Below are 27,446 nucleotides of genomic sequence, written 5' to 3'. Positions count from 1 at the left end.
AAAATGAGCATAATATGGCTGCTTTAACATATTCAATTTTAGACAACTACAAAGACGCCATCAGGCAATGAATCAATATCAGACCGGCTGCAACACCTCTGAGCTACAGTCTGAGGCAGAGCAGGAGGGTGAGCTGCCAGAGAAAAGAGTCAGGAAGCCAGTGTAAGTGTGTTCGGTCTGGTTTTTGTTATGTTTCTACAGTAATAGGAAGGTTATTTACCGTAGCGTTCAAAAATACTATATGTACTATATGTATATTTGGCAATTTTGGGATTGCAATAACCAACATGATATGGTTACTTAACAGCCATCGTTTTGGGGACTCTGATGAGAGTGAAGAAGAGCCAGAAAATGTGACTTAGCTTCTCTGAGGTCGCCACGACCTTCCAACTCGCCTGGTGTATCAGTTGAAGTCTCAAGCCCAAGCCAATTACACTGGCAGAGTAAGGAATAATCTCTTAACATCAAAATAACAATCATAATATTAATAATATAGATATGGTTTACATTGTTAGTGCTAAAGATATTCCCCTCTCCTTGTATCCATTCCTCCAGCTCCACCATCTCGCCGAGTGCCAGGCAGCAGAGTCACTACTCCTCAACCTGGAGGAAACTGTCTAGGTAAAGTGGCCCCATCTAGATTAACACAGCAATGGTCACTCTATTTCAAATCAACAGATTGCATCTGCATTACCATATCAGATTTTCTGCATACTCTAATGAAATTGTAACTTTCAAAAGATCAAAATCTTAGCCAAATATTTTGTCAGTTAAAAACATCTGCATTCATGCAATATTGCCTGAAAAGTCTCAGCATCCATCATGCAATATTAAATTCATCATCATAAAATTGCATTGAAACACATTGTTTTTCAATGTCAATCCATTCATGGGGTTGAAATAGGTAGTGCATACCAAAATGTACAAATTCACGTTCAGCATGAGCAGAGATTTTTTGTTTGCCATTGTTTGGCCCTGTAGCTCACAGCATTCCATTGGTTAACAGATCACAACCATTTAATACAAATTTCTCTCCCTTAGCACCTGACCATGGGGCGGGACCGCAACACCCTTCACCACCTCAACTCCCTGCACCCGCATTTAACATGCGGAGAGTTACTCAAGGTAGGGACTGATTTCTGAAATATTAGTGAATTGGAAGGCCCCAAAGTGTATTATTTGTCATGGTTAACAGATGACTACCATTTAATACAATTTTTCCCCCTCTCACACACCGCCCACCTCACTATGGGCCAGGAACGGCAGTCCCTCCTCAACTGCCTCCACCCCCTGCACCAACCCTCAACATGCGGCGAACAGAGGAGCCCTCTTAAAGCCTGGCCTACAGACCAACATGGCGAGGGGGAAGAATGACCGATACCATTCCCTGCTCTGGTGAGTAATAACTGACAAATACTGGAGGGTCATTCTGTGCCACAGATTTTGGAAAATAAATCCCACAACCATCACATATTTTCTTCAAACTTTGTCAATAACTTTTGTCATTAACTAATGTCAGTATTATGAGTAATGAGGATAAACACTGAAACATGATATATTTTATACACTACATTTTAGCTATATTTCATGTGTGTCAACAGCGGCTGAGGTCCATATCCTTAGCCTGCTGGAGACCATTAAACAGCAACAAGATCATCTTGTGGCAAGGGTGAACTACCTCAGCAGCAGGCTGAACAGCACCTCGGGGCCAGATGTTGAGATGCCCGACAATATCCAGTTTCCCCTGGAACAATTGGAGGCAGTGGAGGCATTTGAAATGTTTTTAAAGGAACCGTCAAATGGCCCAGCTCGACAGAGAGTGGTGAGTTTTATTACTTAATATGAATTGTGCCATTAGGTTTATTGCCAAGTGCATGTTGAGAAAAAAAAATAATCCAAGAGAACAGGATTTTTTTTCTTTACAGAAAAAAGTATAAACATAGAAGTTTTCTATGTCTTTCTACATTTCTGGACGCTTTCAACAGGAACTAAAACATTTTAAATGCAACTTAAGCTTAGAAATGCTTACCTTGCTGTCTATTTAAAACAAGATGTCTTTGCCTTTTAGATTTCTTCTTTGGCCACCATTGGAGGTCAGGATGTAAAGAGGGTGACCTGGAACATCCTGGGCAGGCTCTTCACAGATGAGTTATTTCATCAAATAAACTGGAAGGGTGTTAATAACAAAAAACCCTTAAGTAGGATGGCAACGAAGACCTTGCTTTTCAGTAAGTATATAATTCAAAGTAATATTAAATATGTTCAAAGTCAATAGTTTGTAAATGTAGGGGCAGCCTTAAAAATCGTAGCAACCATCATACCAATATGACCGTGTAGCCTTTTTTTTTTTTTTACGTTTGATGTCTCTTTTTTTTTTACTTGAAATGACTCCCTGAGCAGCTGATGGCTACTTTGCATACACACATTTTCAGTCAGGAAGGCCTATGCCTGATGTTATATTTAACACAATGCAATAGTTAGCGCGTCAGTGAAAACCTGACACGGTCACTTATTTAGTAGGGGAAATAGGCTACTAAAAATATTCCTGTTAACTAAAAGGGCAGTGCAATAATGATAATAATAAAAAGCCTACCTTTCTGACATGTAGTAAGTCTTTGAAATTGCTGTGGGATCCCCTCTGCTGTGAGACTCCCATTGTTGACCATGGGTGCGCTTCTAGAAAGTGGAGATGCCAACTTCCGGCACAATCTTGGGCGAAACAGTGGCGTACCTGCATTTGTGCGTAAGAGCGAAAGCGCGCAACTATGGTCGAAGTTTGGCGATTGGAATCACAGTGGATTGTCATGTCAAGAGAAACGCACCCCAGGTGTGGGCAACAGGCACATCATGTTATCGAAGTAAACACACGCAAACGTATTGGCTGCCTGGTGGTGTGATAGCTTCGCTCGTATACATTTGTCTTGGCTCTCCATAATAATAATAATAATAATAATAATAAACACTGATGGAATGCAGTTTTGTGTGGGTTGTAAATGACCATGTGAGTTGTATTTTAATTTAGTGTTGCTTTTGGAATAGTTAATCTAACACTAAGGTCTCTGCTGCAACATATAGCTTGAATGTTAAGTTGCTTTGGATAAAAGCATCTGCTAAATGACGTAATGTAATGTTAACCAGGGCTGTAGTGGAGACTAAATGCAAGTAAATGGAGTTTACCCACCGCTCAAATGTCAGAAATAGAGTTTAACTACCTGTTAAGAGTTTACCTCCAAATAGAATCTATGTAGGACCCTATCAAACTTAAAACATTACACAACCACACTGATTTATCCACATACAATATGTGCTCTGATCAAGGAACCATTTAATACCACTGATATTGTTTGAACATTTTGGATGTGTTTTTTAAACATCTGATAGCGAAAGGCGTGGCAAACCTTACCCACCTCTTATTTTAACCACCACAACCCTGTTTATAACTTGTTTCTTTTTTAATTTAATCTCCTTAATACCTATCTCTTAAAATTGTATTGTGTAAGCATACTTGGCTTTGGATGCCACATACCATAAACATATCTGTCTGTTTGATTACAGGTGCTGTGAGGAAAAACACGGTGACACGGTCAGCCACGGACGCGGAGGTCACCAAGCACGCAATCAGGTGGTTCAACCTGGCAGCGGATCGGGCAACGAGGAGACGTGTCCCGCCTCAAGCCACACAAACGGAGTAATAGGAGAAATAAGCAATAAACAATCTTTTTATTGAACTCCTTGTCGTTCACCAGTTATTCATTTTCTGATATTTTAGCTGTGCATTTCATTGAAGTTGTAGCCTAATAGATAAAATATTTTATGTCTGCACCGACCTAGGCCTATAAAGCACTAAATTAGGTGTTGACCACAAAATGAATGTAGAGTAGCTTAGCCAACGTAGGCTACTTAACAAAAACAGAATAGGCTATAACCTATAACTTTCCGTAAATGACAATTTTATATTTCCATTGAGTAGTGATTACTTTTGTACAGTAAATTGATGTCTTGACTTGAACCTTTTCTGAACCTATTGACAATATTGTTAGGTTAAAAATACAAGGCAACGCGGAGGTAAGGTTTTAATCGCGGATGCGGAGCTGATGCAGCGCGGAGCCACGGCGGGTCCGCGATCCGCCTTCGCTGTGGATCAGTCACTGCGCGCAAGTGGACGCCGATACGGGTCCGCTTCGCGGGTCCGTTCCGGAAGCCGCAATACCTCCGCGGCAGATCTGCCGCGGAGTCCTTTTGCTGTGTGGGTTAGCAATAGTTAGCCTGTGCCCATGTTATCTCCTTACATATACCTACGCTCTCCGTCTCTGCAAGATTGGGAATGATTGAGATTTCTCTTGGCACAGCTACCAGAAGACTTCCAACTTTCAGACAGGTTGCTCACGTCACATTTACGTCATCTCTCTCAGTTGGAGGCTGCGCAGTAATGCTCAGCACTCACCGGAAAAGTGCTTTATAAAAAACGTCTGCTACGGAGCCATAACGTGAGACACAAGGTAATGGAGCCTTTTATACATTATCGTGTTTCTTTAGAAATAAACAATGGACAAAAAAAGTCTTTAAACGCTTCAGATGTAAAGTTATTCGCTGTCAAAGTGACGTCAAAATTAATCGCAGTCAATGGAATGCTAACGGGAGGTGATTGTTTGGTAACATCAAAATGGCGCCATAGGAGGTTCGAGTTCTGAAGCGAAGCTTACCCCCTTGGTAAGAATGTGGGGGGGCCCCCAAACCTGCTTAGGGCTCTAAAAGTCTAGGGCCAGTCCTGCTTGCAACCGTCACAATATAGGCCTAGATACATTTCAAAAAGTTGTGTAAAAACTGTGTTCAGCACCCTTGATTATTATATTTTGTGAGGCAAGTAGCCCATTACTTAATGCTATGCCATGTGATTGAAATTCTGACGGAAAACACAGTACTTGAAGCAGTTATTGTAGGCGGGTTGTGGAAAACTGACGTCAGTGTAGTTGGTCGGTTACGGCGGAGGAGGGACCTCAGACCGAACCATTCCCACGTGTGACGGAGCGCTGCATTCCCGGCTCGCTGACACAGCTCCGTTCCATCTGCCGATCTACCGTCTGTGTGTATCCGTTAGTCACTGCCTGTAGCTGGGTCAGAAATGGAAGGAGACGGGAGCCAAACCACGTCTGGAAGCCCGAACGATTCGCAACACGACCAGGGGTAAGGTTACATTCTGTCAATTTAACACAGAATTTGTCACAGAATTTGTTGTTTTTTAAACTGCATATGCAGCTCGACATCGCACTGCCAGCTCAACTGTTTTTCGGGTCCCGTCAACTACACCTTTGTTTGGTTATATTAACAAACGGGCCTGTCCCCCTGTCCCCTTTTCAGTGTAGGCTATAACGTTACGCTTGGCTGGCCCCGATATGTGCCGTTTGTGCGCTTGTGAAGAACACATGCCAAACTTCGTTAAGAAATCTGGGAGTAAAATGCTGCCTTACTTGATGGCAACAGTACATGGGTTTAAGAAGAGTGATTAATAATTTCTAAAAAATTAAAAGCCAACCCTGGTAAAATCGGCATATTTTTTCTCTCGCTTATCCTCACTTTATTTCAATAAAACACGCACAAATTGCATTTAACGTCAGTTCAGCTCACACTGCTCCTCACCACCCACTAAGCTGTGTTTTGTGGAAGGTGAAGATTCTCTTACAGCCGAACTCAATTTAAAAGTTTAACTAAGATCTTATTATTTGGTTTATTACATGTATGCCGAATTGAAGGTTGTGTTCGTACCAACAGTCAACCAGCTAAAGTTTTGTTCTATTGGTATTTACCTTTGCCTAGAAGCCAGCAGGTTTTAACTGCCTGATAATTTGAATGGAAGTTGGCATGACCCTTGATTCGTAGCGGAGAGAGGGGGAGAGAGGGGGGACGTATCGGGGCTGCTTAGCTCGGCTTTGGAAACTGCTCTCGGGTTGCCTCGCCGCTTTATTGCCTCAATTTTTTGTCCCCAGCTTTTTACTTTTCTCCAACCTGTCAAGTAGTTATCTTAACATCAAAATTACCGATTGGAAATCTGGATTGACTTTTGTTGCTTTTTCCTTGGCAGGAAAATGTTTATCGGTGGCCTCAGCTGGCAAACTTCACCAGGTAAGGACCGCGTCTAGTGCTCTGTATGTGCACACGGCGCATTGTGCGCAAGGTAATTTTGATTTCAAGTACTCCATTCGACCCCTATATACAGGGACAACCACTGCTGACAACACATAGGCTATTCATATTTTTATTTAACAAAAAAAAAACTGTAACCCTCTGTTTTTCCACAGACAGCCTTAGAGATTATTTTAGTAAATTCGGGGAAATCCGAGAATGTATGGTGATGAGAGACCCAACGACTAAACGTTCCAGGTAAATGAAATAATAGAGAAACTCAGCCTGTTGTGCTTCAGGAGTGATATTATTACTGTATAGACATTTACCTGGATTTGCTATGGAATGGAAGGGAAATGCAGTTTGACATTGACCATGGAGCTGTGAAAATATTCCCACTACTGCCATTCCCTCATTTATTATTATGTGATGTGTTTAATAAGGTCATTGTGTTTAAAATCAAAGTGAAAAGTAATTTAAATGTCATTCCAAATCCATGCGTTGTACTGGTATGCAGTTAGTATAGCGATAATAATCATTTACATATTGCTCTTTAAATAATGTGAATAATATGAATTAAAAAATTGTCAAATGATAAGTGGACACAAAAAAAGAAAATAGAATAGGTAAATAAAAATGTATAAGAAATATACATGGGGCAAGTATGAATCAGTGTTGATTTCAAAATTCATCAGACAAATGTAAAGTATCTCATAGTAATGTGAAAAATGAAAACTGTGAAGTTTGACTTATGTTAGAAATGTTAAATGTTAAATGTACTGTTGTGTTGTTTCTCAACAGGGGCTTTGGCTTCATCACTTTTGCAGATGCTGCCAGCGTTGATAAAGTTTTAGCACACCCGCACCATGAGTTAGACTCTAAAATGGTATGTTTACCTTTTTATTCTGATTGCATGAGAGACACTGACATGTTTTATTCTATTTGTGCAAAATATTTTCTGTCAACCCTGTGTATTATATTTATAAACACTTGATGGTAGCAGAGGTTGTTCATTGGGAGTCCTTACAGGGCAGAGAGAAACACAGGCTCACACTTTATCCAGCTGTTTGATTTGCTGAATAGAGTTTCCAATCTTTTATGGCACATATAAGTGAAAGTCTTACTAGGTTTTGATTTAGTTTGTCATCAGTGTCATTTTCCTTTGGTTTTTACTCACAGTATATCAAACTAGAGCTGTGGTGCTTGAATAAGGTTTTAAGACGTTTTTTTTCTACAACCTCAGGTTTGGCTTAGTCTTCCTAATTATAATCTTTGGTTTAGTCTAGTTGTTGTTGTTGTTGTTCTGTCAGTTCACCATAATGACACAAATAATTTTAATATCATATCACTGTTCTGCGCCCTCATTTAATGTAGATAATGCTTATTTTCCATAGTGTGTCTTTGCCATTTAACAATCAAGCATCCTTTATTTTAACAGGTTTATTTTAAGGACAAATGTGTGGAATATCAGACTCCAATAGCTTGTAACATTGTGCAAGAATATTTTATTTCTAATTTAATTGTTTCTTTTACTCAACACAATTTTAGTATGTAATGCCTCAATTAGTATTTCTGAAGGAACATAACCCTTTCTGTAGTTAAACAACTTAAACGTACAATATGTAATTTTCTGCCGCTAGGGGTCTCTCAATCAAAACAGTTTGTGCTGGCTGCGTTTGGATTGCTGTAAGTTAATGATAGTGCCTGGCTGCTGGCTAACTGTGGATGTGTTGTGTCCCCGGGGCTGTTGTCTGCTTTCATCCCGACTGAAGTCCCTTAGCTTAGGAGTGAGGCAGAAAAAACAGGGAGGGATAGCTGGCTAAATTAGCATTAGATTTGTCTTCTATCTATACAGCTAACGTTAACACTAACGTTAGCTGGAGAACGTAATCGTGGGTTAGCCCAGTGCTGTTAAACGTTAACTTTACCTTGATCAAAACAATTATACTTAAAATAACTTCATGAACGTGTTGAACGATGTTGTAACCTTATAACGTTAATGTTCCCCACCGAGCATTAGCATGAGCTAACCCTAATGTTACTTGTCAACGTAGCACGTTGAGCTGGAACTATTGATATTGAAATGTATCAATAAATAAGGTCTCTGCTGTATTACTGTTTTGTAAGTGGCATGACAAAATGATGCTGTGTGGCAGAAAGCAAGCTGTACTACGGTTACAGAGTATTATTCTTTATGTGACATGATTTACGATTACTCTCAAACGTCTGGAAGCCCGTGTTTTGACGGAAGTTAGAGTAAGCAAAGGGTCAAAGGTTTTATGATGCCACTGACAGGTGACTAAATGAAACGTCCCGTGTCATTAAAATAAAATAACATATTTCTCTGTGTTCAAACATTGTTGGAAAAATTTAGTATAGTGTAAGTACACAACTCAACAAAAAATATAACAGGTATATCAGTCAGACTGAATAATATATATAAAATGTGGAGAACGTTGAATATTGTTGTTACTTTCACACACACGCACACACACACACACACACACACACACACACACACACACACACACACAATAAAGTGAAGCTAATATTTCTTATTTGATTACATTTGCTTATTGTTTGTGTCAAACATTGTTTTAATACATGTTTTATTCAATGAGAGCTATTTTTGTAGTAAAGGGTTTTAATAAGAGGTGAAAGGGTAAACACTTGTCTTCTTTAGCCACGTCATTGTTCTTAATCTTGGTCACATTTTGTGACGTATGATATAGAAATACAGAACAGTTAGGTGTGATAGCTGTTCTCCTCACATAGATCATTTCTAGTTGAAGACAGGGGATTGAGGTAATTTGTGCGTGTGCAGGGCTAGTTGAACAAAGTAGGTCAGCCTTGGTGACTGTTGAGAAAGCCTTTGACAGCTGATTTACTGAGGCTTTCACACAGGTATTGAGTATGAGAGCAAGACTGAAAATCTGACTGTAAATCAAGTAGGGATGCAGCGATTAACCGTTTTCACTATTAAAGAGTAACTCTCGCCAAAATGCAACCTAGGGTCTTTTTGTGAATGTACCCGAGTCAAACTTTTGTTTAAAAGCATATTTAGGACGGAATCGCCACTTTTAAGATTTACCGTATTTTTGTTTTTCGGTCAAATGGCCTTTTGAATGGGTGTGCTAGGGGCACTTTTATGCTAGCCTCAAAATAGCTATTTTTAAAACACTAAGAAGGCTCGACACAACATGAAACTTTGCTCGAACTATCACCAGGGGCCCTACACCTTAACGAAAGCATTGACAACATTGTTTGTGTGCCCAGAGTTTTATATTAAAAAAGGTTTTCAACAACTCACCGTAGGTCTTGTTGTTTCCGGCCGCAGCCATTTTATGAGTTAAAAACAATTGATTTCCGAATGCAACATAACAGGGTGGAGAGTAAAGATGGAAAGCTCCTAAAGCTTAGTTCCATATAAATGCACAGATTATTTCTTGTTTTGTCGTTATTGAAAAACAATATTGACCTCGTAGTTGAAAAAGGAGCCTCATATGGAGTCCGTTCATTCGCATTCGGATATCGACTCGTTTTGACTGCCGAGGTGGTAGCGGCCAGAAACAACAAGACCTATGGTGAGTTGTTCAAAACCTTTTCTTTTTAGTAAACTCTGGGTACACAAACAATGTTGTCAGTGCTTTCGTTAAGGTGTGTCATGTTTCGTCCCTGTGTCAAGTTATGGTTTTTAGTTTGTATTACATTTTCTGTTTGTTTCTTGGACTTCGTGTTTTATTTTGACATTTACTGTTTTGTCTTCATTCACTTCACTTGTCTTCCTGCCTTTGTTTGTTTCCCGCCATTTGTGATTACCTGTCCTAATGTGTTGCATCTCTGTCTAATTTAGTTGTGTATTTAAGTTTTGTCTTCCCCTCTCCTCAGTGCGAGATCGTCTGTTTCCTTGTGTACAGCTTTTGAGCGTTTTCCCTGTATTCCTGTTTGCCTGATTGTTTTTGGATTCCCTGGATTTTTGGACTTTGCCTGTCTCTTGGATTTTTCCCTTTTGCCTGTCGTTTGTTGGACACTGTTGCTGAGTTTATTTAATTGTTAAATAAACTATTGTATTTTACCTTTTTTGAGTCGTGCCTCGTGGGTCCATTATCTGTGTGCTTGATAAGGTGTAGAGCCCCTGGTGATACTTCGAGCAAAGTTTCATGTTGTGTCGAGCCTTCTTAGTGTTTTAAAAATAGCTATTTTGAGGCTAGCATAAAAGTGCCCCTAGCACTCCCATTCAAAAGGCCATTTGACCGAAAAACAAAAATACGGTAAATCTTAAAAGTGGCGTTTCCATCCTAAATATGCTTTTAAACGAAAGTTTGACTGAGGTACATTCACAAAAAGACCCTAGGTTGCATTTTGGCGAGAGTTACGCTTTAAACACACTTTTAAACGTCATGGTTAATTAATCGTAATCGAGTGTTAACTGACTGCACGTTATATGTAGCAGTGTGTGCAATTCTTATAAAACGTCCTTGACAACATAAACGCTCACGTACGCGCACACACAACACATCAGACGCCGGTCACTGCAAGTATTTACTGTCAGAGTGATGTACATCCGCGTCTCATGGTGGGATTTGTTAACGTTATATCAAGGAAGCAAACAGCAGGAAAACCCAGAGCAGAGCCAGCTCCTGAACGGCCAGCCCTTGACCTCATGACAACGGGGGAATTCAACCCAAGTTGGTAAGCTTGCTAGCGACTTAATAGTTTTTTTTAACGTTTCCACTTAGCTAACATTAGCCTGTTTGTGTTAACGGTAACGTTACATTTAACAGCTAACGAGTCAGCAGCAGCCGACATTTGCATTTACAGTGAGTGAGCTGACATTAACGTTACATTTGTACGAGTCAAAACTCTCAAACATGTCACTAGCTAAGTTTCCATCCACTTGTCAATCGAATTATCTGAAGTTCGGTAAAAAAAACTCATGCGAATAAAGCCAGTGAAAGTGTGTTTCCATCCAACGGCTTTAAAGTGAATAAAAACTTGTGCGTAATGACGTCACATGCTGTTTTGCGGTCAAATTGGTATATCGAATTGATTTGAGACATTTTATGGTGTTTCCATTCATTTTTGCACTGAATCGCACAACATTCAAGCAAACATTTGCAAACAAAGTTTTGCTAGACAAAATAAATTTAATGGCGCAATAGACGGGTCTTACGTCCCTATTAGACCCCCAGCTGAAGGCTGCAGGGATTTTGTAAATAGAAAGGGCTGGCTATCAATCGTGTTACTACAGGCTGTAGTAGACGATCGTTGCATGATAAGGGACATTTGCGTCGGCACTCCCGGCAGTGCGCATTGGGTCTTCACCACTTCTGACCCATACAGGTGCGTCTGTTTAACCATAAAATGACCTCAAACTTAATCGCAATTCATTATTTATTCGGCAAATAACGTTTGCATCAGTGTTTATTGCATAAGCCGTACAGTATATCGATCAAGAGAAAATCCGATGAGACCGAACATATAAACTTTGAATCGATATCCATGAAATTCAAACAAAATTTACTGTTTCCATAAGGCATATTTTTTTCGATATCACTTAATTCGCATAAAAACGCGTGGATGGAAACATAGCTACTGACTTAACGTTACTTACTTTCTCTTCTTCATCCCCTATGGGACATAAGGCTGCAAAGAGAACTCTTCATTGCATTTGGTCCTTGGCAACATGCTGTGAATCTTCCTGTGACAGGTACATCTTGTCCAGCAGCTCCTTCAACTTGTAGAAACACCAGCTAGCAGGACCGTTTCTAGCTTTTTGGGGGCCCGATGGACAGCACCGTTCTTGCCAACTTTGCCTTTGTTTGTGGTGTGACCGATTCACCTCTACTCTCTAACATTTTCAGATGAGTTTGAATAAAAGGTTGATGATTGATCATATAATCATTTTCAAAACATTCTAAACTGTTAGTTATTTCTGTTTCAAAAGGCAGCAATAATTAACACATTACAATCTCTGATTTTATACATTAGTAGTGAAATTAATTAATACAAAGCAATCATGAAACCTTGATTATTCTATATATATATACTATAATCGTACCAACAAAATCTATATTTGCATCCCTAAAATCAAGGTGTGTGATTGTTTGTGCACCTTAAATGTCACTAAAATGCCATCACTCCAATTCTGATGAAGTGCTTCCAGCACAGCATAAACAACATCCCTGCCACAGATCCACAGAGGATGTCATGTCCACTGCCCTCCACTCAGCCTCACACATCTTGAAAATAACACCTACATCAGAATGCTGTTTTGTTGATTTCAGCTCAGCGTTCATCGCAATCTGCCCCATGACACTGACTGCAAGCTCAGCACTCTGGGCTTGAGTACCACACTCTGAAACTGGATATTGGACTTCCTCACAAACAGACCCCAGACAGTCCGGATTGGTGGCCACAGGGCTCTGGTGTTCAGCTCCTTCCTGTTCACACTGTAGACCCACGACTGCAACCCCAGAATGGAGAGAATTCTGTTGTGAAGTTTGCGGACAACACTGACATCCTCGGCTGGATTTCAATCAATGAGAATTCATATCACAAGTAAATGAACAGAACATCACTGGTACCCATTTACCGAGCAGTTATAGTCAGTCTAGTCTTCATCCACAACGTTTCACTTCTGGGATTGCTCCGGTGCCGAAGGAAATTCCGCCGGATTTCACTCTTTTCGGCTGGTCGCCGTAACCTTTTGCTTTTTTTGTGTTTTAAACTCCGGCTGATTTATGAGGACTATGGCTAATTGCTCCTCAGATCTCTACAGGGTAAATTGAGACAGCTGGCTAGACTATCTGTCCAATCTGAGTTTTCTGTTGCATGACTAAAACAAGCTTTGAACGTACACGTTCCACCAAAACAAGTTCCTTTCCGAGGCTATTTTGCAGAGGCACGTGGCTCCGTCAGGCGCCCAAGACGATTTTGATTGGTTTAAAGAAATGCCAATAAACCAGAAAATGTTTTTCTCCCATCCCGGAATGCTGGGTGGATTTGTACTGGAGTAATAAAGAACCTAATAAGGTTTTTCCAGCAAAACTCTCCATAAAGCCGAGCTAGAAGTATTCCTGTAAAACGTAAATAAAAACTGAATACAATGATTTGCTAATCAACCTATATTCAATTGAATACAATACAAAGACAAGATATTTAATGTTTAAACTGATAAACTTTGTTTTTTTGAAAATATTCACTCATTTTGAATTTGATGCCTGTGACACGTTCCAAAAAAGCTCGGACAGGGGCATGTGTGTTTTTTTTAACAACACTCAAACATTTGGGAACTGAGGACACTTATTGTTGAAGCTTTGTAGGTGGAATTTTTCCCATTTTTGCTTGATGTATGACTTCAGTTGCTCAACAGTCCGGGGTCTCCGTTGTCGTATTTTGCGCTTCATACTGGCCACACATTTTCAGTGGGAGACAGATCTGGTCTGCAGGCAGGCCAGTCTAGTACCCGCACCGTTTTATTAAGAAGCCAAGACTTTCACCTGCCACTGCACAAAACTTTTCAACAGCGAAAATTCAAAGCCTCGGTGGTGTTGCAAACCAACATTTCCGTCCGCACCTGAAGGAAGCTTTATTTCACGAAAAAAAGAGAAAATAAAAGGCGATGAAGCGAGAGATGAAGCGACTGCTTTCTTGTTGCAGGACACAGTCACCTGTTCTTACACAAAATCCTGGGCAGTTTAGAACCTTCATAGTGTTTAAAACTTTATCGTAGCAGCGATAAAGGCAGTGATGTTCCTTGTTACTGTAAGTTTAAGGGACTCGCATGCCACAATATAATCGTTTATGACATAATCCTATTTAGCCTACTTCTTCAGGAAAAGTGGCAGGTTCTTTATGAAAAGGAGCTACTCTGCGTTCTCACATGAAAGTCTGTTCCTCTTCTCATCGATGACATGAGATGCAGCGCTAAACAGTCTCTCGCTGTCGGTGCTTGTGCATGGAGCAGACAAGTAAAACTGTATGTATGTTTTTTAGTAAATCTAAAAGTCGCCGTGCAGAACCGGATGTAGTCGTAGCAGGGGAGAGACTACAAGTCGTCTCAAATTTTAAATACCTTGGAGTATACATTGATAATTCGCATTAAGTTCAATCTGGCAAACTTTAGACATGTCCGCAATTGCATGTCAACAAGGGCTGCAATGATGTTTATGCACTCAATGATTTTATCCCATATCACCTACTGTTTGACAACCTGGTCACAAGCAAGCAACAGTTCTCTCAAACCACTACTCTCCCTATATAAAAAAACTCTTAAAGTACTTGACAGGAAACCCATATATTATCATCATTGTCATGTTTTAAAAAAATACAATCTTTTAAGTTTCGAAAATTTGATTAGATATACGGATCTTTGTCTTATGTACAAAATTCTACATGGACTGGCTCCTCAGGTATTGAGCCAGTTTGTAAACACAGTACCAAACGCTTACAGATCTACAAGGAGTGCAGCAAGAGGTGACTGCATTGTCCCGTTGAGGAAAAGTCCATTCGGTCAAACAGCTTTTTCAGTCAGCGCTGCTCGTGAATGGAACCTCATTCCAACTCACATTAGAAATTTTAAAACATACGTTTCTTTTAAATTCAATTTAAAGAAGTGGCTAACAGGTAATCAGGACTGTCGACATTACATGTAGACACTAAATTTTGCTGCTACTTTGTCTCTCCTGTCCTGCCCGTTTGTGCCACTTGTGCTATGCCTACGAAGTTGTTGTTACATGGACTGAACGTTTAGCTTGTGTGTGTATGTGTGTGTGTGCTGGTACTGATGTTGATAATGACAATCTGTTATTGTATATGTTGATTTTGTCATTTTTAAAATTTTTACATTTATAGTTAATTTTACTGTACTATTATAATCCTTTTGTGTTTTTAGGTGTGACATTGTACTATCTGTCCAGGGACAGCAGATGTAAAATAGCCTTTTGGCTAATTCTGGCACATTTTACATTTTCATATGTATTATTAGTGTGCATTGTCCCTGTTAAATAAACCTGAAATAAATAAATAAATAAGTACCTAGGAAAGAAATTGTTAAGTGTTTAACTATATACATTTGACAGTTGCTCATTTTAAAACGATGCCTCAGAGATAATGAAATGGTCATAAACTGGGGTCCGTTTCAGAAAGCAGGTTTAGTGATAACTAAAGTTTTTTAACCCTGAGATGAGGGAAACTCTGGGTTTTCTGTTTCAGAAAAGGAGGTTAATCAAACCTGAGAGAGAGAGGTAACTACAGCCCGTTTCAGAAAGAGAGGTAACTTAACCTCAGAGTCAGTTACTATGGTAACTGAGTCTGTGAACCTAACCTGGTCGAGAGCAGGTTTTCTTCAAGAAACCTCGAGTTTCTCTCAGTCTCCTCCCTCTGACACAGCGCGCATTCATTTCCTCATTCATTCATTCATTCAGTCAGTCTGTATCAGGCGCATTTTACCGCAGTTTGTTATCTGCATGAATAAAAAAACGTATTGGTTTATGTTAGGCATGTTAGGTATAAACCTAAAAAAAACGTTTTATAAAAAACGTTTTTTTTCTCAAACATTGCATGTCCTTTTGTCGACGATCCCGTTGATGAAAAAGCTGTAATAGGCCTACTTCACAGAGAGTTTACGTCGGGATGATATCAGTCCCAACTAGATGTATTTTCATTTCCAGATAACCGATTTGAGAGGTATTTTCTTTGCAGTCGATTAGATATGTAGATACCCTATCCGTCCAAATATCACTAACATCTACCATCGTGGACATGCTTTTACATCCCAGCAGATTCTTTGTGTCACATAATTTTTTTTTGCAAACGGCAGCTTTCTTTACAACATTGGTGATGTGGATCATAGTAGTATGCAGAGCCATCAGAAAAGTGTACCTCGCTCTGAAACGTTTTTTTTTAAATGTTTTTTGTAGTGTTCCCTGGACACAAACCAGTGAGAGCCATTAAAAAGAATTAAATGATTATAAATTATATTTCTGTTAATAATCATGGTGCTGCAGGCTCAGAATGGGATTAGTATCTTACTTTTTCGCCCCCAGGATTGCACCTAAATGAAATAGGTGTAATACCATTCCAGTTTTCACCAGTAATATTATAGGTTACCTGTGATTAAATATGAAATTAATACACTGTCAATGTTTACGCATTGACTCGAGCAACAATGTTCTCCCACACCAATTTTCTCTCTTTTACAGCAGCCGCTGTATTGCTTTTTTAACGAAATACATGTTCAAACTCGCTGTATGTGCGCATGAGTATTTCCGCCGACCAGTTTGTTTGTGGTTGTTACCATGGGGAATCGTAGTATCATGGCTCCATTCATGCTGCCTTTTTATTGTGGTGGTGCACGCGCTTAGCTCTGAGTCAACCTACTCCGAGTTGACTGAACCAACTCAAATCATCTGCATCTGGAACCGAAAACTCAGAGTTTCCCATCTCAGGGTAAATCAACTCAGAGATCAGGGTTAGACTCAGAGTTTGTTAAACTTCCTTCCTGAAACGGACCCCGGGTGTAGACCTACTATTTTTCCACACTGAAAATAGTAAATACATAATATTAAAATATAGGACACTTTACAATAAGGTTCCATTAATGTTATTTAATGCATTTACTCACATTAACTAACAATAAGCAATACATTTGTTACAGTATTTATTAATCTACTGTATATATTACGGGAGGGCACTGGCCCTGGTTAACAAATGGAAACCTATTATAAAGTCTGACCAAAATATAAATAAAATATTTAATTCCTTTCCCATCGTAGTAGCCTACCTGTGTGCCATCTGTGCCAGGTCGGGAAAGCGGTCTTGATTGGTCATCCAATATCCGAGAGGGTTATTGCTCCTGGGGATGGGGACTTCTAACAGATAACCATCTAACTGTTGAGCGGTTGACCTTGTCCTCTGTCTTGCATCTGGGTCATTTTCTTGGAGGATCTCATCGAACATGTCAACGTTCTCGATTAACACCCACTGGTATGCGGTGAATGTCGCAGGCAGGTCACTCGCTTTTGTGCAAAAAGGCTTTCCTGCATATAATATGTACTGTTCCACCTTGTGCTCACATCTTGTTGGAGACGTTTGGTGGCATTCCGAACTGCTTTTAGATAGATTGTAGGCGCGCATAGGCATGTGGAGTATTAGTTGAATTGTGTGTGCCATGCAACGTATGCCTTTCAGATCCATGGCTCTGGCCATATTTCTTGCGTTGTCACTGACGTCACTTTAGATCGGTCGATACGCCAAGTGACATTTCGGCGAATACCTCGTGAATGGCTGCAGCTGTATGGGACCCCCTAAACTCTTGTGAGTGAAGCACAACCTTTTTTAGCTTGAAATGTGTCGATCCACTGTACGGTTAAACTCAGCATGCTGTGCAGAGTTGGACGGAGCAGGAGTGGTCACAGATGGCCCAGGAATAGCAGGGGATGGATTTAAAAGTGCATCTGTAAAGAAAGGATGAACATTTTGAAAAAAGAGGTTATATATATTTTACAATATAGTGTGAATCAAAAAGATCCTGTTAATAATTGCACCTAAGCTGCTACCTAAGCTTTCACGACTTTGCAGAGCCATGTGCTCTACTGAACTCAAGCAAACTGTCATCCGCTCTCTTAGGGTGAGCAACTGGAACTGTGACAGGACGTCATCACCCGCAAAGTCATGGCAACCAAATAAACAACAGAGTGAGTACTACTTGGCACTCAATCTTAGGCAAAGTGACAAACAGCGACGAAAGCCGCGACATGAGATCCGCACTCACGCATGACAACTACAGTTTATTGGAAAATAGGGTTGTGGACACTGAATTTGACGAATTTACTCTTTGTCAGACCCCAGATGAGACAAGAAGCTAACGTTAGCGAACGCTGCAGTGACGGTCCCTCTGCCTTTGACTCCCTGCTGCAGGAGACGCTGTATTCCTCCGACACGCTGTATTAACGTTACAGTTTTAAAACCGTTTTCCAGGTTAGTGGGGGTGCATACCGCTGAAAACCAACATGAAAAACGTAGCCATTAATTTAATTATGTTAATGTTTTGTTTTGTTGTTAAACTGTGTGTAAAATGAGCGGTGGCGTTAAATCACCCTACGGTACCGTCTATTTGCTGGATGGTTTCAAGGTAACGGTCGGTAGCTAACATCAGCAGATAAGCCTGTACTTTTTTACGTCCTTTTTTATCAGTCTTCAGTAGTAGGGGTGGGAAAAATAATCGATTCTTAGATGCATCGCGATTCTCTCTAGAACGATTCGATTATCGATTCTGATAAGTTAATAATCAATTATTTATTTTATTTAAGATTCTTTTTTTTTTTTTTTTTTTATGTGTTGATTTTTATTTAAAAGTTACTGTCTCCAGACAAGTACAAATCAGAAAACAGAGTGACTGAAAGAGGATGGGATAATGGACAACAACTTGTTTTAAAGTTTAGGCAGAAAAAAACACAGAAATGGCCAAAAGGAAAAACATTTTTTTGTATATATACACATGATCTAATAAGACATACATAAAATAATTAGGCAAATCACATATAGGCTGTTCATCTACTTTATCACATTACATCTGACCACCTCATGTTTCATGTTCTAAGAAGCCAATTATCCACCTTTAAACATGACTGAGCCTCTGACATGGAAGATTACTGTGAGAGAAGGTGACTTTCACAAGCACGTTTAAGGCTTAAGCATGGAACGACTACCAAACAAAAACCTCAGTAGACAAAACAATTCATTAAAACTTGTGTGTGACAAATATTGTAACTGTCAAAATCTGAGCTTTGTCTAGCTGCTTTGTCTAGGAAGTGATTAGCAAACTCTGAGTAGCAAACTCAGATTTATTTGTATATTTTTTAAATCACGCATGGAAATGTACATTAAAAAATTGTTGCATCGAGATGCATCGATAATCGGTTTAGAATCGAATCGTTGGCCTCTGAATCGGAATCGAATTGTGAAGTGCCAAGAGATTCCCACCCCTATTCGGTAGTACCAACGTAATTTGGTTGGTACCAAAAAAAGTACAGAATTCGGTACCCAACCCGAACTCGGTTCCATTCACACCAAGGTGTTAAAACTGATACAATGTTCTGTGCCGCATTTCCTTGACCAACGCTGTGATGTTGGTGGATGGCCTCTGGTGATTCCAATCTGTGCATCTCTAGGACATATGCCAGCTTCCGTAGAACCTGGTTGTGGTGTCACCTGTACCGACCCTGGGCCAATGCTGTTTTACGGCTGGACAGAATGTGCTGCAGGGTTTGGAATGGGACATCACAGAGTTGGCAGTTTTCATCGAGCCAAACCACAGACAGAGGTTGCTGGGGCTTGGTAGAGTGTTGTATCTTTGTATATTGAACGCCATAACTCAGGAACAGAAGGGGAGACTTTTGTTCAGACACTGAATTGGTGACACTAATCTTGCGTGCCCACCTTGACACTCGGTACGTTTACATGCATAGCAGTAACCAGGGTATGGTCTTACCCCAGTTAAATGAATAACTGGGTTATGCCAGTTCTATTAACTCTACCTCTGGTACAGTAGATGGCGCTCTGCCAACACACAACTGGCTTTTTCTTCCGGTTGACCTATGTCAAAATTTCACCGGCCACTAAATTAGTAAAATTTAACAACTTAATGTTTCCTTTTGCAGTTGTCCAAGGTCCTTTCGCCGCCATTCGACAATCCTTCGCTGCAATCTTTGGTTAACTTTTCTCTTGTGCCCTCTTCCAGGGAAGTTGGCTACAGTACCATTAGCCTTAAACATCTTGATAACATTGTGCACAGTGGACACAGGAACATGAAGCTCTCTGGAGATGGACTTGTAGCCTTAAAGTGGCTATTTGTAACTCTCAGTTTGTGGCCACTTTGGACAAAAGCGGTAGTGTTTTTACCACACCTGTTGTGCTTTATTGCCCACTGTATATTACTGAGTTAGCGTTACCGGGAGGTCATATAGTCTCAATGAATGTTTTGCTCAGACAGAAAATTATTCATTTACAATAAGAGAATACCTTACAGATGTATCGTTGCATTTCAAGTGTTGCATATGGTAACTTATCCTACTTTGGATGTATCGTGAGCTAAACCGGGTAATGCTATCACTGTCACTGTGTCACGAGCCAAAGCATTAAGAGATTGTTGTAGCAACCAACATAGTAATAACTTATATAGCACATTTAATGTAACCCAAGGACGCCTTACAAAAGTATAGGGGGAAAAGGGAAGGGAAGAAAATAGTAAATCGAAGGGGGACGTAATTTAATCCAGGCTACTGGCGTACAACCACATTGCGCATTGTAAAGCTATTTTATGAATGAAATAGACATATTACATACCTGAGGGCCAATTTGGGGACGTTTTTAAATAATTTACAATCCCGTAATTGTCTCCATCTGTTGAAAACCCGACTGAGATTGACTCGGTTTCGTCCGTTCACTTTCCCTTTTAGCTTTTAGTTGTTCTTTGCTTAATTTCCTTCTTTTCTGTGATGGCCCTGCCCCAGGATTAGCCATAACTACAGCAGATAACTAAAATACAATTAGGCCTATATAAAGAAATCTCCTGCTACCTTTTACCTGGCAGGATACACTAGCACAGGCTTTTCCGGTGTTACACCAAAATCTCTGACCCTTTAGAATGTTTGCTCTGTAGCAATTGGGCAAAGGCATTAATAAAAATGTCGTTCTTTTCACTGTTAATCTTGTTTGCTGTTACAGGTCATTTATGATCATCAGATGAAAAATTACACAGTTTCAGTAGTCTATATCCACAACGTCCCACTTCTGGGATAGCTCTGTTGCTGACGGAAATTCTACCGGATTTCCCTCATTTAGGCCAGATATCCGTTGCCTTGGGCTTCCTTTGCGTTGCCATTTTGAACTCCGGTCGATTTATGAGGACTATGGCTAACCTTTTCTCAGATCTCTGCAAGGTAAATCTAGACAGCTAGCTAGACTATCTGTCCAATCTGAGTTTTCTGTTACACGACTAAAACAACCTTTGAATGAACACGTTACAGCAAAACAAGTTCCTTCCCTAGGCTATTTTGCGGAGGCGCCGTTGCTCTGTACGGCGCTTAGCACCGCCCAAGACGATTGTGATTGGTTTAAAGAAATGCCAATAAACCAGAGTAGGTTTTTCTCCCATCCTGGAATGCTGTGTAGACTAGCCAGACCTTCCTCCGCAGCGCTGTGGAGGTAGTTCTGGCAATGCGAGACTACGGTTTCAGAAACATTTAAAAGTTAGATATAGTCACTTTAAGATTGTTTAATGCTTGGCTACGATCTTCTGTCTGACCTCGTCAGACAATTCTCTGCTTTTCTTTTCTCCATACTCTGTGTGATACACTCAGTGACACATAACAGCATAATGAGTACTTTGCTCAATTTAAACTGGGTGAATGTGTGATTATTAATTCAATTTCAATCCAATTGTATCACCATGTGTCAAATCATAACAGAAATTATCCCTGGACACTTTACAGATTGAGTGGGGCTAGTCAACAGTCCAACACTCCAGAGACCCAACAATTCCCACAAGAGCATGCAATTGACCCTTCACTAAGCCACACCCGAAAACCGTCACAGGCCAATCGTGGCTTAGCAACTGTAACTAGGCATGGGAGGTCTCTAAAGCTTTCGAGCGAGAGAAACATGCCGAAGCGTTGTGCGTATGGATTGTGCAAATCTGATACCCGTTATCCTAAAAGTTTGGACAGGGTGGTGGAATTTTTTTTCCTTCCTGAAACCTAAAACCCAAGGAGAGAAATGCCGGGCGTGGATCAAGCAGTGTGGGAGGCCCCATTCACAACTAAATGTCGACAGAATTAACAAAAACACCTATGTTTGCTCCAAGGCAAGAACACGCTAATGTTAGCTAGCTAGCTAACTCAGCACAGCATTGCTTGGAAATAATGACGGTTCTTTGTTCATAATGCATATATTTGAACGTAAAATAAGATGATTAAAGGCAAGACGGAGGCTCATTGACATACTTTAAAATATATTTCAGCATTTTGTTATTAGCTAAAAATATAAGCAGGAGAATGTTATCATTGCAAAGTGGTCAGGCATGAACATCGCTGTTCCTCAATTTGTATGTTTACCATTTGAATGGTCAGCGTATGAGGTGGGTGCTGCTTGCGCTAGGACCTATAGGCTTTAGCTTCAATTTTGCTGAAATTATTCTTTAATCGGTTGCATATTATGTCGTGGATATATCCCTCAAATGCATACTGCAGTCTCTTTTGTCTTGCTCTCTCAGATATTTCACCTGTTCGCCAAAAATTACTAATTATCTCCTTGGGAATGTCTGACACCAGTGCAACATACTGTAATAGACGTGCCAGGCACGGAAGCTTATCAGGCGTAGCAACAGTAACTAAGGAGGGCGGGGCTTAGCGAAGAGTCAATTGGTGTGCGACAGCAGCGAGGAAAGATAGGAAACCTCGGACAGAACCAGGCTCTTGGTGGGCGGCCATCTGACGCAACGGGTTGGGTGAGAAAGGGAAAGAGAGAGAGAGATTTTATTTTATTTTTTACAAAAACACTTTATTTACATTATTCAACACTTTTTACAAATACAAAAAAAGTGCATTAGTTTTTAAAATAAGCTATCCAATGAAAGTTTGTGCAAAAATCAACTAGCCATTTCTGACACTAAAACTCTAGACAGATTCTTGCTCTGACGTTACAGAGAAACACAGAGAGAGGCTCATGCCCTGCTCTCTTCCTCCTTGTTCCTCCTGGCCATTTTGGCTTTTTCTGACAATTTAAATTGCTGGCATTTTATACAGTTTGTTGTTTATATCACTCTCTCTCTTATAGAGAGAAGTGGGAGAAGCACAAATAGCATTTACAGTCTGAACAAGCTAGCTGCAATATTCAACACAACATATCAACATTGCACCGTGATCAGAGTGCATTCACAGAAAATAGATTGGACTCGACGGTCCGATCAGATTAATAAACAGACGTGCACCAGTAGAACATTATTAATCACAACTCACATTAATGGTAAACAATGGCAACATTAGCCTCTACACATTAATAAAACACACTATTCCTCTGCCCAGAAAACCTTAAGCCTTCTTACTGTGTGTTCAGTCCATTCGTGTCTGTCCATAGCTTTCCACATTGAAACAGAATGGCCCATGTCGCTCGTCAGTGGCAACGGAGAAACTTTCTGGTCCCCAGGGCAGCGGGGAAAAAGCCAGAGTGGACTTTGAATAAACAACGGTGTCCGTGTCTGATTTTCTTCTAGAGAACGTCGTTGTTCTCTCTGCAGCGTTGAAACATGTGTTTCCAGGATCCCCTTAATTAAATCCACTTTGCTCAGAAATGGAAGTTTTTAGCACAAGCGCTTGGTTGCTTCCTTCAGCAGCGTGAGCCACCAGTGGAAGAGAATGGAAAATGGTGTGTCCGAAGGTTTTATAGGCCCCGACCTCATGCTGTGTTTGAGGAACCTCTGAACCAATGGGAAGAATCAAAGTTCCAGGAAGGTGCGAACCTTATCTGCAGCCCCTCCCTCCCATTTTGTGGTCTTTTTCCTTGTGGTGACCTGTAGGAGTTTGGTGAAAAGGCTCTGGAATTTATGAGTAGGCCCAGACCTCTTTGGCTCTGAGCACATGTTGGCCGAAAACCCTCTGTTTGTGAGGACACGTTTCCTTTTGAGATCTCTGTTTGAGATCAGTTCAATTCTTACTTTCCTCGGTCCCAACACCGGAAATGACGAGCAGGATGAGCGAGACTAACTAACTCAAAATCTGACGCAAATCTTTTAAACTGACCTTTGTCGATCTGAAATGAAGACAGATTCAGCAACTGCATGGCCTATTTCTCGCTTAAAATGTTTTCACGTTTCGGTGAACTATCTTCGTAAAATATGAGATTGTATTCCGAGCGAAGCCTCCATTATGCCCGGTTGAAAAATCCTGGAGCAGCCAGTCCCACGTGGCGCGTTCGTCCAATTAGCTGCCGGTTTTCATTTTTTGGACGACAATACAGATTAGTGCCACCTGTTGTTATGCGCGTGCAGAACATACGCTCAAGTCGGCGTCGCTTCGGTGTGTTCCGAGGCACTTTTTGGACCTCGGGGAGCCGACTGATCAGTCCGACTGCCTTTTCTGCCAACGGTTGGCCGTCGGGTTGGTGTGTCAGGGGCTTTAGGCCATCAATGCCTGGAGCCTGCCGTCCCTCTTGCACCTGTAATGGCTTATCAAACAGGAGTTTCTCACCACAGAGACCTGAGGTAAGATTCGGGGCATCTCTAGTTATACATAAAGGTATCATGCTATTTTTTCACTGGACTATTGCTTACCTCCCCCAATATTTACCCCATGTATTTGAGCTGTCTTGTTGTCTTTGTTCAGTGACTCATTGTTATGTGCTTCCCCTCCTACAGATTGATCCTAAAGTTGCCTTTCCTAGATGTGCTCAGCCCAAGGTAAGAGGCCTTTTTTCCTTTATGCTATGCAGAGGTTGTCACCTATTCTTGAACTTACCTTGCTGTCAGAATGAGTTGGTCTGGTGTTTCTATCCATTTCCATGTGTATATGTGTCCATTGTGTGTCTAAAATCAGAAATAAATCAAAGAAACACACAGAACATGCAGAGTTTTTGGTCAAAAAGGTGCCTCCCATTTCCTTGAGCTGAAACACGAGGGACTAGAAAGATGTGACAGTTTGATTGGATGTTTGTGTATTGCATGAGCACATGCAGTAATTCACTTGTTTTGTTTTTTCCTAAAGGATGCGGTGTGATTGTTTGGTGAATGATTTTAATCACACAGAGAAATTTGGTTGAGAAAACACTTTGGTAGTTGAGGTTTTAAAGTGAGCTGGCAAAGCCAGGGTGCTCAAAGCCAGAAAACATGCTCTCTTTAAGATCGGATGTTACTGTGAAATTGACTACCAGCAAGAGACATGTTTCTACGCTCAGTTTTTTTGTCTGATTGAAATACACGTGTTTGAGTCAAGCTGGCAGTTTGAACAGCATTATTAGTGACTGTTGTGACAGTGTAGAAGCCTGGAAACACCAAAGGTTTTATATTCAGTACAGCATGCATATACTGTACAGTGCTATTTTGCAGATATCAACAAATATTTGAAATTTCTCTCCTTTGTGAGCTGTTTTGGGTCCTGAGGGGGGAAGCTTTTGCATTCATTATTTGAATATGCATAAAATTTACTCAAGGACATTCATAGCAATAAACTCGAGCCACAGACAACCACGTTGTGCAGCCAAAAGCTGAAAAGGAGTTGAGAGCTGCAGAACAGTGCATAGTGTAGAATGGCTTCAGGTTAAACAGGACCTGCAGTTGTACTTCCACATGTGGTTCTAAAGTACATCAGTTATCATTCGCATGGCCACAAGCTATTTTAACTTTTGCTTCATTTAGTGCTGTATGTGTTGTCATGGCTCTTTTTTACATAAAATAAGTAGTTGGTGCTACAGTGGATATGATCTGCATTTTAAACTACAGTAGATTTGCCAGGTGCCGATACTGATATGGACCAAAAGTCATATCTCTGTATTTTTCCGGCTAAATGGCGATACACACTATCACAATATAAGTATTTTCTATAAATGGGGCTCAATGTTCAGTTGTAATTTAAAGCCACATGTCAGATGTCATAAGCCCCTTTTATTAAAACTGACCTTCCCGGTTTGAAAATATACAACTGCAACACATGTAAATGAAAATTATATAAATTAAAAAGCATATATTATATAAAAAAGGCCTATCTCTGAGAATGTTTCTTCAGCTGTTTTCAACAACTATAACAGAGTGATTAATAGAGAGAGAGAGAGAGAGAGAGGGAGAGATATCATCATCGTATATCGGACTGACCTACTCCCTGTCTGTGCTTTCAACTTTCTATTGCTGCTGTTATACAAGTTAGACCCACTAGGCCCACTGCGAACCCCAGCACTGGGGTTTGTGCTGGCTAAATTTGAGTTGTTACAGCATGGTATTGATTTTTTCCTTCTGCACAAATGTAAGTCATTCAAACCATCGCAGTTAACGCCATAAAAAATATTTTTAATCTCAGCTGTTATAAAATAGTTCCTAAATAAACTTTTCAAATGCATTTATTCCTGCAGTAGTCTATTCTTTTATAACATATATATAGTCTAAATGTCTTTATCTTTATTCCAATTTGGAGGCTGACGGTATATGCAGGAATATTGTTCTGCATCAGAGCATGTGAGCAAAGCACAAGTGAGTGGCACGATTTTGGGTTGAGCGCAGAGTGAAAGTTGTAGCATCGCCTTGTCTCCTTCTCCATTCAGCTCCGGTACCGCTCACACTGTGAGTTTGAAGCATGCCTGAGCCCGACCTAGGCTTATGTTGTACATGCAGATAAAGGCACCCTCCATCCAGGCTGCCAGTGCCCGGCCGACATCCAGCTGACCGGCAGGTGAATGAGGTAGTGATGGTCAAATGAAGCTTTGCGAACCACTGTCTTTATTTTCTGAGCTCACTAGATGGCGCTCTCTGTTCAAAGAAAAAGGTTAAAGGAATGGCAATTCAGTGTGTTTTCAACTCTTTGTTGAACAGAGAGCGCCATCTAGTGAGCTCAGAAAATAAGGACAGTGGTTCGCGAAGCTTCATTTGACCATCACTAGAATGAGGAGCTCCGATTTTAAAGTCATGTTAAAACTATTTCAATTCAATTCAATTTTATTTATAGTATCAAATCATAACAAGAGTTATCTCGAGACACTCACACAGATAGAGTAAGTCTAGACTACGTCCTTCAGTCACAGCCTGTCACTCACCCCTGTACTAATGTTAGCTCCGTGATGTTGTACTAACGTTACTCGGTTAGCTTAGACCTCACAATGCCTTGTGTTTCTCACTCCCGCTAGCTTATTGTTCCTTACTATAAGGGTACGTACGCCTAAAAGCCCAAAATGGCGCACGCCAAAAAAAGGTCACATTTATAAAACCGTGTGTACGCATACCTGTAAGCAATGTTCCCTTTATAAATCAGAGATTACCTACAAGTGTGCGTACGTGGATCAGCCTCTTATCCACCCATTTTTAACCATAAATAGTCAATGCAAAGCACCTCGTGAATGCTGATCAGTATATGAATGACACTGGCAGTTGTTACACCGAATCATGATGACTGGTGGAGAAAAAGCAAAAAACTTCTCAGACGTTCAGAAAATTGCTGCAAATTGAATTATAATTTCGGCCTGTTCTTGCATAGTGTAAGGAAACCTGATCTATAACTACATGTATTAATAATACGTCCAAAACAGCAGGCATTACAGCACTCGGGAACAGCTTGGATATACCAGAC

General features: G+C 40.4%; 1 protein-coding gene across 3 annotated transcripts; it reads left to right on the top strand.

Moving 5' to 3' along the window:
- Window positions 1-4,821: 4,821 nt before the first annotated feature.
- On the top strand, window positions 4,822-26,533 carry msi2b (musashi RNA-binding protein 2b). 3 transcript variants are annotated; one of them, XM_031321494.2, is made up of 6 exons: window positions 4,823-5,184; window positions 6,080-6,120; window positions 6,297-6,378; window positions 6,922-7,006; window positions 24,536-24,577; window positions 26,428-26,533. In XM_031321494.2, the coding sequence occupies exons 1-6, from the start codon at window positions 5,123-5,125 to the stop codon at window positions 26,476-26,478; spliced, it is 363 nt and encodes a 120-aa protein (XP_031177354.1). In that variant the 5' UTR covers window positions 4,823-5,122; the 3' UTR covers window positions 26,479-26,533. The 3 variants fall into 3 exon arrangements, with proteins under 3 accessions (XP_031177355.1, XP_031177354.1, XP_031177356.1); XM_031321495.2 differs by lacking the exons at window positions 24,536-24,577; window positions 26,428-26,533 and adding an exon at window positions 10,723-10,795 and having other exon boundaries at window positions 4,822-5,184; XM_031321496.2 differs by lacking the exons at window positions 24,536-24,577; window positions 26,428-26,533 and adding an exon at window positions 10,009-10,202.
- The last annotated feature ends 913 nt before the right edge of the window (window positions 26,534-27,446 follow it).

This window comes from Sander lucioperca, chromosome 7 (genome assembly GCF_008315115.2).
Source record: "Sander lucioperca isolate FBNREF2018 chromosome 7, SLUC_FBN_1.2, whole genome shotgun sequence".
Taxonomy (NCBI): domain Eukaryota; kingdom Metazoa; phylum Chordata; class Actinopteri; order Perciformes; family Percidae; genus Sander; species Sander lucioperca.
Note: the sequence above shows the minus strand (reverse complement) of the source record. Positions and strands in the feature narration are given on the sequence as shown.

What these genes read in the sequence shown, in the direction of transcription:
- msi2b (XM_031321494.2), top strand. Translation starts at nt 5,123, where the DNA reads ATGGAAGGAGACGGGAGCCAAACCACGTCTGGAAGCCCGAACGATTCG. An exon ending in GATTCGCAACACGACCAGGG is followed by an intron (nt 5,185 to 6,079) that starts GTAAGGTTACAT and finishes TTTCCTTGGCAG; the next exon opens with GAAAATGTTTATCGGTGGCC. An exon ending in CCAACGACTAAACGTTCCAG is followed by an intron (nt 6,379 to 6,921) that starts GTAAATGAAATA and finishes GTTTCTCAACAG; the next exon opens with GGGCTTTGGCTTCATCACTT.